A 15,140-nucleotide genomic window follows, 5' to 3' on the forward strand; every position below is an offset into this window, starting at 1 on the left:
TACCAATCTAGTTTATTGGGGGGTGAAGAAGGAACACCATATTATCCTTCGCTTCAGGCAGCAAAATGTATTGGGCCCAATAAGGTGAAAGATAGGGGACTCTTAATGAAGCCTACAAGTCTCACCCTCTGATTCCCCCCTCCCACTTTTGCTAAAGTATGCCTCCATGAAGACTTCTAGAGGGAAGGGGATGGCATCCACTCTGCCCTTTTGGTAATTTAGGCATTTTGCTTTTCCTTCCATAAAATCTGAAACAGCATATCCAGCGAGTATGTTAGAAGGGCTTGGCAATGGGCTTCATCTCCAGGGTTCCCTGCCTGTGGAAATCAAGCAGAAGAACTCTAGCCTTATGCCTGAGCTACTCGCTTTCCATAGACTGCCCTTTACAAAAATGTAGAATGTAAAGCTACACATTCCTCTTGAGATTAAAAGCTGTTTAGACATGCAAGTGTATTACCTCTAAAGGGGGAGGGTGCAGATGAAGATCACTGAATACAAGCAAATATTAAAAAGCAAGCAACGTCAAAGGTTAAGTCTGAACCGAAAGGAAGACTGTGGAGTTTGGAAATCCAGAGCCTAGACACGCCGCCCATCTCTGACAGAGTCCTACTACTTCCTGGGGAAGAGGTTCCATCTAAAGCCTCATAAGATCCTCCCCCCACTTCTCAGTGAGAAGCTAAGTGACTTCTAGCAGAGCCATTAAGCCACTTCAACTGTCGTGCACTTATGAAATGTATGCTTGAAATGTCTAAAGAGCACCAAAGTTAAAGACCTGAAAAGCACAAGGATAACCTGGTCAAAATATAAGAAAAAGAAAACTTAAAAGTCCTGAGAATAACTGGCAATCACCAGGAAATGCTTTTCATCTTCAGTCTGGGCTAAAGTGGCCAGGCCCACAACCCTAGAGAGCAGTGGGGAGGCTGGTCGGTTAGGCTGAATGGCACACTAGTCTGTGTTGCCCTTGTAGAACTCAGCAAAGAGATGGGTGCAGGCAAAATTCAAATTGATGGGTTTGGTCATTGGCTCTTGCTCCATCTCCCTGCCTTCCACTCTCCCTGTACTAGTATATAAAGCCCCAAATGACCTGGTGGTGCAATTATTATTATTATTATTATTATTATTATTATTATTATTATTATTACCTTTAAAGGCACCTTCCCCAATATTATCAATTTCTGACCCTACAATCATTGGCTGAGGCCTCGTTGGTGGTGAAGCCATTGAGAGCTGCCCAATTGCGCCTGACCCATGACAGGGCCTTTTCAGTGGTGGCTCCACATTCGCGGGATGCCTGACTCCATCATCATTAACTTTCAGAAGGAATTTGAAAACGTTCTTGCTTACCACAAGGCTGGAGAATGCTGTTCCTGGCAACCCAGTGATCACTGGATATGAGAATGTTGTTTTTTTTTAAATACAATTGCTTTTAGAACGTTTTAACCATTTTGGAATGTTTTTACTTTGTTTTTAAATTGCATGTCTGTCTGCCGCCCTGGCCTCCTTGGGGAAGGAAGGGCGAGGTATAAATTCAAATAATAAGACATATTGAGCACTAGCCACCACTGCTAGAGAACCATAGCTCATGCATAGCTGGAATGGATTCTGAAAAAGGAAAGGCATCGAGATGGAAAGAAGATACAGTCCCTACCAAAGAAGAATGGCAAACCAAGCTGATGGACTATGCCGAAATGGCAAAGCTGACTGGAAAACTCAGGAACCAAGAGGACAAAAACTTTATAAAAGAATGGGGAAAATGTATAAGTTATCTAAGAGACCGCTGTAAGCAGATGGAAACATTGGCAGGATCTTTATTTCACTTGTAGTGTTTCATGGAAAATATGGATTGATATAATAATTAGAGTTTGAATTAGATGCAGTTTTGAATTATTAAAATGGGACTCCAGGGAAGGGGGAGTGAGTCCTGAGATTCAGAGGAATCTCTTTATATGATAAAAATTGATTTTTTAAAATATTTTTTTATAACAAAACACACACGAAACAACGGATCATAGCAATTTCAAATCCTTGTCATAGCACTAAAGTTAAACACAGGACTCTGATATCATAAGTAACACTAAGTAAAACAGAAATTCCAAAATGACTTGTGAAGGTTTGAGAAATGGTGCGCTTAATGGTCTCTGCCAACGTATCAAATACAGATACACCACAGTGCAGTGAATGATTCGCACTAGACTAATCTGTTGCAGAAATGTGTCCAGCAAGGCTAGATTCTAAGTTCTCTGGTACAATTTCTTGAAATTTCAGGCAAGCTATACGCAGTGCTGTTTTTCTATAAAAAGAGGTGCTGGAACTCACCATGAACGCCTCCCTCATTCTCTTAGAATGACAATGGCGCTCACCTGAGCAGTGCCAGAACTGAGTTCCTGTGAGTTCTGGGTAAAAAGAAGCCTTGGTTATAAGAAAGCCAAGAGCAAGGCCTCAGCTTTTATAAAATAAAAATAAAAAATTGCATCTTAGGTGAACAGACACCTTTTGCCAGTTGTGACCACTGAGCTCTGTCCCTGCAACTGTCAAAACTTACTAAAGGTTAAAAAAGGGTAAAGGGCCCTTGGACAGTTAAGTCCAGTCAAAAAACTAAGATCATGGCCACTGGTCCCATCACCTCCTGGCAAATAGAAGGGGAAGAAATGGAGGCAGTGAGAGATTTCACTTTCTTGGGTTCCATGATCACTGCAGATGGTGACAGCAGTCACGAAATTAGAAGACGCCTGCTTCTTGGGAGAAAAGCAATGACAAACCTAGACAGCATCTTAAAAAGCAGAGACATCACATTGCCGACAAAGGTCCGTATAGTTAAAGCTATGGTTTTCCCAGTAGTAATGTACGGAAGTGAGAGCTGGACCATCAAGAAGGCTGATCGCCGAAGAATTGATGCTTTTGAATTATGGTGCTGGAGGAGACTCTTGAGAGTCCCATGGACTGCAAGAAGATCAAACCTATCCATTCTCAAGGAAATCGGCCCTGAGTGCTCACTAGAAGGACAGATCCTGAAGTTGAGGCTCCAGTACTTTGGCCACCTCATGAGAAGAGAAGACTCCCTGGAAAAGACATTGATGTTGGGAAAGATGGAGGGCACAAGGAGAAGGGGACGACAAAGGATGAGATGGTTGGACAGTATTCTCGAAGCTACTAGCATGAGTTTGGCCAAACTGCGGGAGGCGGTGAAGGATAGGCGTGCCTGGCGTGCTCTGGTCCATGGGGTCACGAAGAGTCGGACACGACTGAACGACTGAACAACAACAAAGGCGACTATGGGGTTGCGGCGTTCATCTCATTCAGGCCGAGGGAGCCAACATTTGTCCACAGACACCTTTCCAGGTCGTGTGGCCAGCGTAACTAAACCGCTTCTGGCACAATGGAACACCGTGACGAAAGCCAGAGCACATGGAAACGCCGTTTACCTTCCCGCCACATTTATCTACTTGCACTGGTATGCTATCAAACTGCTAGGTTGGCAGAAGCTGGGACGGAGCAACGGGAGCTCACTCCATTACGGGGATTCAAACCGCCAACCTTCCCTGAACTGACCGGGAAACTCCGAGATCAGAGGGATGAAACGGTGGAGAAAGACTGGAATAAATTTAAAGTATATTTAAAGAATTATGCTAAGATTTGTATTTAAAACAACCAGGAAGAAATAGATAGGCAGCAGTTATGGAAGTTAGATAAGATGCAGTTATAGATGAAGTAATGTGAAGGCGTTAAAAATTAAGAGAAAGTTGTTTTTTTATATTAACATTAGAATATAAAAAGGTAAAGAAATTACTAAAGATGATTTACAAGGAAAGCAGACGGAGAGGGCGTGAGGAAGTCAATATACAATAAAAACAAAATAAAATAAAAAATTCTTTCCAGTAGCACCTTAGAGACCAACTAAGTTTGTTCTAGGTATGAGCTTTCGTGTGCATGCACACTTCTTCAGATACACACAATGTATATACAATGTTATAAAAGAGGGTTAGAGAGATTTAATTAAATGTTTTTTTATAAAAAAAAAACATTTTTGTGTATTTTGTTGTAATGTTTTTGTTGTTTGTTTGTGTGTTTTTTTAAAAAAAATTCAATACATTTTTTTGAAGAAAAACAAAAACAAACCGCCAACCTTCCGATGGGCAAGCCCAAGAGGCTCAGTGGTTTAGACACAGCACCACCCATGCCCCCAACCTACTGAGCCCCACAGTGCAAATCAACCCCAATGCCATGGGTATTTTGGGGGAGTGATTTCCAGATAGTTGAATGGAAGTCAAAAGAAGATATATGCTTTGTGATTCAGATCATGTGCTGCTTACTGCCTAGACAAATATAGTTGGAAATAGCCCTTTACCAGCTCATTGTCCCATCGTATAGCTGCCACAAATAAAATATACGATACTAACCAAGGAAATATGCACAAATTAGCTTGATTTGCATCACTTATACCAATGTAGCTGGGGTTGTTGGGGCTTGTTATTATCTTTACTGTGATTTGCAGTATTTACAGCACGTTCTTCATTAAATATTTTCAACTGCAGAGCAAGTGGGGAAAGCAATAAAAATAAACAGAGAGAAACAGCAATATACAAACATTGCAAAATCATATAAACAGGTCGAAATAAACAACAAATTAACAACTCCGTCATAAACCAAACAAAATCACAGTGGGAAAAAATATTTTATTTTTAAAAGCTATGCTCCAACCTGGGGCTGAAAAATAAGCAAAAATTCTAAACATACAGTGCAAACCTGCTCCAAATTAAGTCCCACTGAGTTGAATGGGACTTGTTTCCAGATAAGCATATATAGCATTACAGCTTCAAACAAATAAATATACTGTAATTGTGTTTATTTGGTTATTTAGGCTGCAATCCTAACTCTACATTTCTCTGAGTAATCCCCAATGAATTCAGTATGACTTACTTCAGAGTAGACATGATTAAGATTGTGCTGTTAGTTAATAAGTGAGTTATAATCTTATGCCATCTATCCAGCTATGTTTTCTGTGTCTGGTTTATGCTTAATTATTACAACAACAACAACAATTTTATTATTTGTACCCAGCTCCTCTGACCGGATTACCCCAGTCTCTTTGCAGACAATTTGCTCAAAGCATTTTCACATTGGATGTTTTAAGCTTTACAAATCTGTTGCCTCTTGCACCCACAGACTGGTTTTTCACTCGTTTCGTAGTCACACGGATACATTTCCGATCGGAGTCCATTTTTCACTGCCAGTTATGCACACGTCTTTGCAGATTTGATTTGATTTTTGCTTAACCGTGTAATTTCTAACTTTTCGCAAGCGCTGACAACAACCAGCAACCTGCATCGCTCAGAGGAATAGTTTACAGAACTTTTCTGTGTAATATTCTACATAAGGATATGGCTCTCCCATATGCTACAGAAAACTCACTTATTTTTTTCTTTCTTTCTGCGAATTCCTATTTCCAACATCTCCTGCTTTCTTCCATCCATTTCATACCTGCCAATTACCAAGTGGAAGCACAGCATGGGAGAGCTCCCCCCTGTGCTAAGGCAGCATTGCAAAGAAATTGCAAGGTAGCAGCTTTCAGCTAAACACCAGGGGAAACTTCCTAATGGGAAGAGCCGTTCAACAGTGACACAGACTGCCTCAAGAGATGGGGAACTGGTGCCCAGTGGGACTGGCAGGGCAGAAGGCAGAGACCTCGTTGGAGGAAGAGCCAGGGCCAATGACAGGTGGAGCCATAGAATCATAAAATCTCAAAACGGAAAAGCTAGAAAGGACCCCCGAGGGTCATCTAGCCCAAACCCCAGCAATGCAATGCAGGAATCTCAAATTGCAATGGTTGAGGTCCAACTGTTCACAACAATGGGATTCAAAACCGGAGGATGAGTGGTATGGTGGTTTTCAGCTGCAGTGGAGCAAGAATACAGATGGGTCATTGGCAAGCTCTCCCCATCGTGAAAATGAACCATTCGTGAGACTGAAAGAATGAAAATGGAGGGGGGGGCGCGAATCAAACACTTGTCTGATCCACTGCTGCTGGAAGCCAGAAACACTGCAGCGCTGAGCATATGAGTCCTGGAATCACAGAACTGTAGAAATGGAAGGGACCGCAAAGGTCATCTCATCCCAACTCCTGCAATACTAAGGAGGAGGAAGCTGATAGGCAATGCTGCCTCCGAGAATAGCTGTAAGTAAGGCAGGGAGGTGCGGGCTGGCTGAGGCTAGACTGCTGTTGCTGGGGCCATGCCCCATAAGCCCTTGTACTGCTGCTTCTGCTGGTGGAATCTCTGTCAGTGGAGGGTTCAAACTGGACCTGGATGCCTACTTTTCAGAGGTGCTGCAGTTGGATCCTGCATTGTAAAGCCTGCACCGAGCGGGAGTTGGACTAGATGACTTCGGAGGAATCTCTCCCAGTTCCAAAAATTCAATTATTCTAAAGACTCTCTCATTACTGCAGAGAATAGCGATCATTCGCTTGGAACCAATTCGCGTGTAGCTTGTACATCACTTGATTTCTCATCTTTTGCATCACAGCTAAATGCATGAGTCAACTCCTTTGAAAATATTTGCATTTGAGATGATGTGGAAGTTCTATCTGGGGTGTTTGATCTCCAGTTTCAAGTCACCCACTTGATGCTATAGTCATAAAATGATGGGCATGTGTATTATGTGTGAAATCAGCCCACAAGGAATTGTGTTTGACGGATCCTGCCTTAGAATAAAAAGGCTGGGCCGGATAACCTTCATCGCCTTTCTAAATTTATCCTGTACACACTCCAGTTATCTGTAAAATTAAAGCCCAGAATAAAAGCAATATAACCCAAGCATTGTTAAATGTATATCAGGAGCATCTTTAAACTCCTGATCCTATGTGGTACGATAGAAGGTGAAAAAACTTGTCCCAGGCATACACAATTCATAATCCATCAATCCGAATGTAAACCACCAGTCACTTATGACGACCACCAAGGGTTTGATATTTTTTTAATAAGAATTTATTGGTATTTTAAAAAATACAAACAAAATACAAAACAAAAAAAACTAATACAATACACAACAACACAACTAAAAAAACACAAAAACAAACCTCACAATCAAACATCTATTTAACTATTCTAATCTTATTTATAACCTTACTTGGGGGACTTCCTCATCTCTTCTGCGTTCATTTCAAATATACTGTAGTAACTTTATAACCACTTTAAATTCTTCTTTCACAACTAATCTTAATCCTTATCTATCATTTTATATCTATAATCTTATTCTTAACAAAAATACACAAAATCACAATTCTACCTTCTTATATCCTATTTTAAACTAGCATTTTTATTGCTATCGCCTATAATATCCTCTGATTTCAATTTCAGATAAGGGTTTGATAAGCGCCCTAGTTTTGCTGCCTGTCTACTACTGAAAAAAGTAAGTGGTTGTCACATATCTGGCAGGCCACAATGCGCACTAGGTGGGCTGGGCTTGATTTGGTGGGTCACAGACTCATAAAAAGCAAAAGCATGACTTACTCCAAATCTAGGTAATCCATCAAGCAATCACGATTATTAAGAATTAAGTAATAATTTATTGAATTTTCCAATATTCTGGCACACTTGCCTCTATTTCCCTTCCTAACACATAGTTTGGAAACGATGATATTATAATGTCAATGAAGTATCGCAATCTGCAATCTAATCATGAGAGACAGCCTATCACGTGAACTCTTCTGACCAGGGGAATATCCATGTTTCCCAACTTGGCAGGATAGTGTTTACTGGGTCTGTACCCCAGTGGTAGAGCACCTGTTTTGCATGCAGAAAGTCCCAGTTTCAATCCCTAGAATCTCCAGGAAGCACCGGGAAAGACTCTCCAACCAGAACCCTGAAGAGCTACTGTCAGTCTGTGTTGGCAATATTGAGCTAGATCAGGGTTTCCCAAACTTGCGCCTCCAGCTGTTTTAGGACTGCATCTCCCACCATCCCTAGCTAGTAGGACCAGTGGCCAGGGATGATGGGAACTGTAGTCCAAAAACAGTTGGAGACCCAAGTTTGAGGAAATTCTGAGCTAGATGGACCAATGAACTGACTCCATGTAAAAAAAAAAAAAAAAAATCCTTTGCCCCCAAATACACTGCAGTTTCCCATAAGAACAGCAGAATTTATATAGCACTTCTGAGTGTTCAAACAGTTTTACAAAATTATTGCATGCCTTTATCACAACCCTGCATGATCTGCTAGGGCGCTGCAGGGCTTTGCAACTGTGACATAGTGAACAGAGCAGAACGCCAGGCAAGAGCAGGGGTCGCGCCAAATTTTGGGCTTGCCCAGGGCGCCACTGAAATTTGAAAGGCCCACCAACTATAATTTGACTAGAACTGAACATACCACCTGCTACAAGTGGAATGATAACTGTTTTATATTGCCATTTCCACCTCCAACAACTGAATAGATCATTCACCTGTAGCTGTAATAGTATAGATGGAACTGTTTACCCCTTCTTGTGGGGGGACGGGGACGGACAGGACAGCTCTGATTCCTAATATCTCGAAATCAGCAATCATCTTTTGCAGGACCACAGTCTACACAGGGTTATTCAAGTTCCCTAGCATCAAAATTCTGCATGACCAACTGCCTTGATTTCCCCCCCCCACGCCTGTCGAAACCTATTTATCAAAAATCAGAATTGTATGCTGCAATCCTAAACATATAAACTTGGGTGCAAATGCCATGAATTGGAGTGAGAAAGGGGAGAGAATAATCTAATTTACTGCACGCCTGCCTGACATCAGAAATTATGGTTAAGCTACCAACTTGTTCACTCTGGCTTCTGACACAGTACAAGAATCCCTAACAGCACCTGTCCAAGGTTAAGACTGAGATCTGAGTGCTTTCAGCATTTCATTAACTCCAAAACAAAGTATTTCAGCACAGATAAAAGAGTAAAATTTAGCCGGTGCTTTCAGGAAACTGCAATAGCATTTCAATGAACACTGGTCATTTACAGCAAAAAAAATTGTTGTTTATTACATCCAGTAATGTGAAAGCTCTATGCCAGTGGGAATGAGGGAGCAGAGACACACATCTGCATTTTTAGACACAACTTATGAACATGCCAAATATAAACGCCAAAGTTGTGCTGATTGGTGAAGTGTAAAAAAGCTACTGATGAACTCAATTCCCTGATTTCAAGATAGTGTCAATTCCACCCTTAATATTTTGCACGCTTAGTAAAATGGCACGAAACAGATCAGAGTGGAGGAAGAAGGTGCTCCATGGTTTGCTACCATGGCTAAACTGCATTCATGCTAAGCACCTGTTTCCTAATAATCTCTCTACCAATTTTAGCTTCTCTCCACAGCGCTGAGAAACAAGAGAGGCATTGCAGTTGCTGCGAAACGACGCTGGTAAGTTCTAGATGTCCATCAAGCCAAACAAACAGGGCTAAAAGGTAGAATGCTAAGCGTCCCCCAACTAAAGGCAGATTTCACTTTCACCACAATAGTGACACAACAGCACCAATTTATTATTCCCCATCAGAGGGAAAGGCAATGATTCACTTCTATGAGAGTGTGTAAAGGGCGAAACAAAGGGATGCGATCAGAGGCTAACTGTACCCCTGTCCCTGCTAATCACAAACATACAGCACTAGTCTATGTGCAGGAAATGAAGCTCAGTTGGCAGATGACTTGCTTTGAATGAAAATGGTCCCAGGTTCAAGCCGGTGGGGACCATACTGGGCTAGGTGGACTTGGTATAAGGCAAGCAAGACTCCATAGCCGGTGACAGAAAGTGACAGTATGTTGGGAACTATCTTTTACTGTATATGAGAGGCTCTATTCAAGGGCCGAGTTCTATCAATGAAAGCAATTTATGGACCTGAGTGCTGGTGAGCTATTGCAGACATTCGCATACAGGTGTCATATGTAAACCTGCTTCCATCAACTTATATTTAGCTATTATTTCAGTATAGATTTGGAGCACAGATGCAGCGTGAGAAGAGGGTGCTTAACCCTTTCCCCCCGTCGAGTGTTTCCCCACTTCCAACCACTCCCACAAGCTGTTTTCACCCCTGCAGAGCATACAGACGTTTCTCGAGATTCTGTCACACTCGAGTGTGACCAAGAAAGAGAACTCTGGTGGGGAAAAGTAAAGCACTGGGAACAAGGCTGCAGCAGGGACAAACTCCACACATGGTGCTTTAGTTATTATCACTGATCACAAACCCAACAAGGGACACAGGGGGGTGCATGCAATGTCCTCTCTTCACAACCACCATGATGATTGGAATTTTGCTAGTCCTATATATAAATGGCAAACTCGTTCTCCGCAAGGGTCCTTAACAAGACAAAACAGTGTCATCCACATGCAGGAGAGAAGTATCAGTATGCTTGGGGGAACCGTAAGGGTTGCAGCTATGTTAAAGCTATGGTTTTCCCAGTAGTGATGCATGGAAGTGAGAGCTGGACCATAAAGAAGGCTGATTGCTGAAGAATTGATGCTTTTGAATTACAGTCATATCTTGGGTTACGTACGCTCTGGGTTGCGTACTTTTTGGGTTATGAACTCTGCTAACCCGGAAGCACAACCCGACGTGTGCGCAATTTGCGCATGCGCAGAGCATTTTTCGCAGGTTTTTCGGAACAAATTGTTCGGGTTACGTCCTTTTCGGGTTACGTACTGTAACCCGGAACGGATTAAGTATGTAATCCGGGGTACCACTGTATGGTGCTGGAGGAGACTCTTGAGAGTCCCATGGACTGCAAGAAGATCAAACCTATCCATTCTGAAGGAAATCAGCCCTGAGTGCTCACTGGAAGGACAGATCCTGAAGCTGAGGCTCCAATACTTTGGCCACCTCATGAGAAGAGCAGACTCTCTGGAAAAGACCGTAATGTTGGGAAAGATTGAGGGCACAAGAAGAAAGGGGTGACAGAGGATGAGATGGTTGGACAGTGTTCTCGAGCATGGGTCTGACCAAACTACAGGAGGCAGTGGAAGACAGGAGTGCCTGGCGTGCTCTGGTCCATGGGGTCACGAAGAGTTGCACACGAGTAAACGAATAAACAACAAGGGTTGCAGCAAAGCATAAGCTCTTTAGAGGAAAAACCCCATGATGGAGGACACCCCAAAACAGTCCAGTGCAGACTGAACATGATCAGAGGGTGTGGAAAAGGGGAGAACGGGATGGAATATCTTGAAACCCTGAACAGGAGCACTCCAAACTGCAATATTTTCCTGCAGATGCCATTTGCATTTTCTAATTCCAAACCATTGATTTGTTATCTCCAGTCTCCCTGGGAAATGCCCCAGTTTTCAGTGCTGGTGAAACACGTGGCTGCTTTCCTTCCTGATACGCTCTAAACAGGAGATAGGGTTCTTTCTTCTTCAGGTTTTTCCTTTCAACGCTCAGGACAATGGGAGCCTTAGAACGTGTACTGCACCCAAGATAAGTGGTCAGTTCATTGTTCTCTGATTGGATTCTCAGCAGCAATCTTTGAAACTCAGCACATGGGTCCACCTGACATTCACAGAAGTAACTAGGAGCAACAGCTAATAACAGTAGGGAACTTCGGAGGCTTTTCCTCTAAAGGGGCCCCAAATGGTAAGAGCTGAAGTCAAACAGCAATGCAGTCATCACCAGCAGAAATAAGAGCAGCTTCTCAGCACAGATGAGAACCTTCACAAGCAGCCAATGTAGATCACTGGAGTGCAAGAGGCTAAGTTGGTGCATTGAGAGCCTGGCTACACCTTACACATTAATCCATGTAACCAAATGACAGCTGCCCATTTCTTTTTAAAGGAAATGACACTTTGGGAATCCAGTGGGATTCAAGCTGCAAAAGCAGCCTCGTTTTGAGGAAGGTGGGGTTAAGATTGGAGAAGCGACAGGCACACACATTCCTCTCCTTTGCTCCAAATTGCCCAAAATGACTTTTCCTGGGGGTGGACCATCAGAATTCTCATGCTCAGATCCTGCTTGCCACAGGCATCCGGGAGGCCACTGTGAGAACAGGATGCTGGACTAGAAGGGCAGTTGGCCTGATCCAGCAGGCTCCTTCTTAGGTTCTTAATTTGGGTATTTGCATTTGCATGCTACATATACATCTAAAACACCCACACAGGAAGCAGCCTCATACTGAGTCCGACCAATGGTCCATCCAGCTCAATAACGTCTACTCTGATTGCCAGTAGCTCTCCAAGTCTTCAGACAGGCGATATTCCCAGCTCTACCTGAAGACGCCAGGGATTAAACCTGGGAGCTCCTGCATACAAGGAAAAGCTCTTAACGCCGAGCTACATGGCCCTTTCCTAAGTCCAAAGTCATCATCAGCATTTAGGAGAGCAACAGAGGAACCCAGAGCTGGGAAAGCGGAGAAATGTTGGGTTTAGGAGAAACTGACCATAGGATCTGGAAATAAAGGGATATTGCTTTGAGGACGGAAGCAAGGAGAATAATTAAAGATAACCAAGAACTGAAATACAGTAGTGACAGAAAAGGTGTCACACAGGAAGCGTCCAACAGTTATTGCGATACAGACTGTGTAAGAAGTGTAAAGAAGATCAACAGGGAGCTTGGCAAGTGATGGATGAGTAAGGGAGAATTCAGAAGAATTATATCTTACCTTCAAATCTCTCCTTTTGAATCATCCCCTAGAGATCCTGGGAGACGTTAAAAGGAAATACAGAAGGAGGGCGGGTGCAAAGTATTATTGGTGGGGGAGAGTGCAGGTGAAACATTGCCCAGTTGAAACTTTGCAGATAAAAAAAAAGTAACAATTTAAATTGTGCAGATGCTTGGGCTGTAAGACATGTTTGCATCCAAACCACTACATATAGATTTAGGCTACCATAAGCAGCAAGGAAGGTGGCAAAGCTGACACACTTGTCCCGTACACTTGTTGGAAAGCTCTTATGGCTTGCACACAAGAGAACGTCAAAAGAACCACAGCAGCCAGCCAGGAAGCCAGAGGGAGATAGGAAGCTGCCTTATGTACCAAGTCAGATCCTCACTCCATCTAGCTCAGTATTGCCTACACTGGCCAGCAGCAGCTCTCCAGGGTTTCAAGCAGGAATCTCTCTCGGGAGATGCCAGGGGATTGAACCTGGGAAACTTCTGCATAAAAGATGGATGCTGTACCATTGATCTAAGGTCCTTCCCCTAAGGCCATGAAGACAACAGAGCTCTTTGACCGATGCCCCTCCATAGCAACTGGCATTTATGCAAGGAACCTAGATGTACCAGATGCATGGCTGGGCATCACTCATCCCTTTCAACGGGACTGATGGGAGAACTTCAGATGGAGTGTGTACCACGCTAAGGACAGGGGAGAGAAGGCACCGTAGGACGGGGTGTTATCGGAATTTTCTGCCTTAGGCACCTAAATATCCTGGGCTGTTTCTGTGCGTAATGGTAACTCCTCTTGCAGTCCGATTCTCCGTTATGGTGGCTTGGGAAACGCTAAACGCAGCGGATTTCCCACGCTTTCAGCGCAAGCTGCAGCGAAAGAAGCCAGAAGAGGACTCCTAGATCCTGGCTGAGGATCTCGAACCAGGATAGTGGAACCAGGCGACATTCGATTTATGTAGGTGAAGCAAGGAGGAGAGGCGCCGGCTGTGGGATGTTACCAGGATGAGGCAGGACGGCGCGGAGCAGAAACCGGACCAGGAAAGGGGAGGGTGGCTATACAGCAAAGTTACGCCGAGGCGGGGACCGGGAGCAGAGGGCGACACACCGGAGCCGACGGCGCCGCGCTTTCAAACCCCGGATCACGGGTTGTGCGCGCGGTTTTCCGCATCAAGCGCGTAAGGCGGAACCCGAATGCAGGCGAGTGACGGAGGGCCGCTCCGCGCGTTGCGAAAATCTCTCTACCCGGTAAGCAGCATAGAACACGCAACCCTAGTGCAGAGCGTCGCGTGTGATGGCGGCGACACGCGCGTCCCGTGTCGCTCGGAGGTTTTGCTGGATTTCGACCCCTTCCCTTTCTGCGGCCGCCTTTGCAAACCTTCCCTTCCCTGCGTTGCATGCATCGAGACGACCGCCCCTGCCCGCCCGCCCCTGCACCTGATGGCGGCCCGGGCGCGGCGCAATTACCGTGGGGGCGGTGAGGCGGCTGATGCTCTCGCCCAGGGAGTCCAGGTTCACCCTCCTCCGGCGAGGAGCCCTCCGGGAACCCGAAGGGGCTGCCGAGACCGCGGCTGGCCCCGCCGCTGCCGCTGCCGCCGCCTCTAACGGAGGAGCTGTGGCGGCGACGGGGGTAGTGGCCCCGGACTGCGAAGGGGGGCTCCGGCTGCCGTTCCACAGCAGCCTGGCCACGGGGCATTCGCCTTCCTCCTCCGGGCTGGTCTCCAGGTAGTCCGAGCCGAGCGAGCTGAAGGATTCCGACGAGATCTTGCGCCGGGACATGCTGCGTGGCGTCTGCTCCTGCTGCTTGGCCGGGGGGCATCAGATGGCGAGCAGCTCCGGCGAGGCGCGGTGGTGGCGACCAGGGAGTCCCGCAGGGCTGGCGATCGCGCGGGTGGTCATAGCTCGGGAGGACGCCGAGATCCCTCTCTCGCTGCCCCTGCCTTCCTCGCTCGCGTCCACATGCGCTGCCTTGCTTGCAGCCGGGAGGATTTAAAGGAGACGCCTCCGTCCGCCGCCCACCTCCTCCTCCTGCGTGGATCTGCCAACCGCCCCCCACTCGCCCTCCCGCCTGCCCGCCCCTCTCCTCTCTCCGCCGCCGCCGCTGCCTTCCTCGCTCGCTCCTCCTCCTCTCGCCTCCGCCGGCGTCACGTGCGCGCAACGCGGAAGGGGCGCCTCGCCCATCGCCAGATTTAAACGAGGACGCGGGGGAAGACACGCCGTAGCAGGACCCTGGCAATCTCAGTTTAGTAGGCCTATTGCTTCCCATATGATATGATGCTCGGATCTTCACATTTCCACATCTCTTTGGGGTTTTTTATTTTTTGGAAAAAGCAAGCGCTCCTCATGTGCCAGAAGGGACCCAGCCCCAAAACAAAGCGGAGCGGGTGGAATACCAAGTACCTCTAGTTTCAAGATTGTCCGCGCTGGCTGGCTGCGCCTCTCCAAAGCAGCCCGGGGTTTACAGCAGGGCTGGCCCAAGAGGTTTTCGCACCCCAGAGGAAAATCGAAATTTGTGGCGCCGCCCCTTGCCTGGGAAGAAG

The 15,140-nt window shown here is 45.5% G+C and overlaps 1 protein-coding gene across 1 annotated transcript in view; it reads right to left on the minus strand.

Moving 5' to 3' along the window:
- Window positions 1-14,684, minus strand: part of GUCY1A2 (guanylate cyclase 1 soluble subunit alpha 2) — a 136,840-nt gene extending 122,156 nt beyond the window's left edge. The window contains exon 1 of the mRNA XM_033146218.1: window positions 14,068-14,684. Within this exon, the coding sequence (XP_033002109.1) occupies window positions 14,068-14,379 (312 nt within the window). The 5' untranslated portion in view covers window positions 14,380-14,684. The remainder of the gene's footprint in view (window positions 1-14,067) is intronic.
- Between the last annotated feature and the right edge of the window lie 456 nt (window positions 14,685-15,140).

This window comes from Lacerta agilis, chromosome 4 (assembly GCF_009819535.1).
Source record: "Lacerta agilis isolate rLacAgi1 chromosome 4, rLacAgi1.pri, whole genome shotgun sequence".
NCBI lineage: Eukaryota > Metazoa > Chordata > Lepidosauria > Squamata > Lacertidae > Lacerta > Lacerta agilis.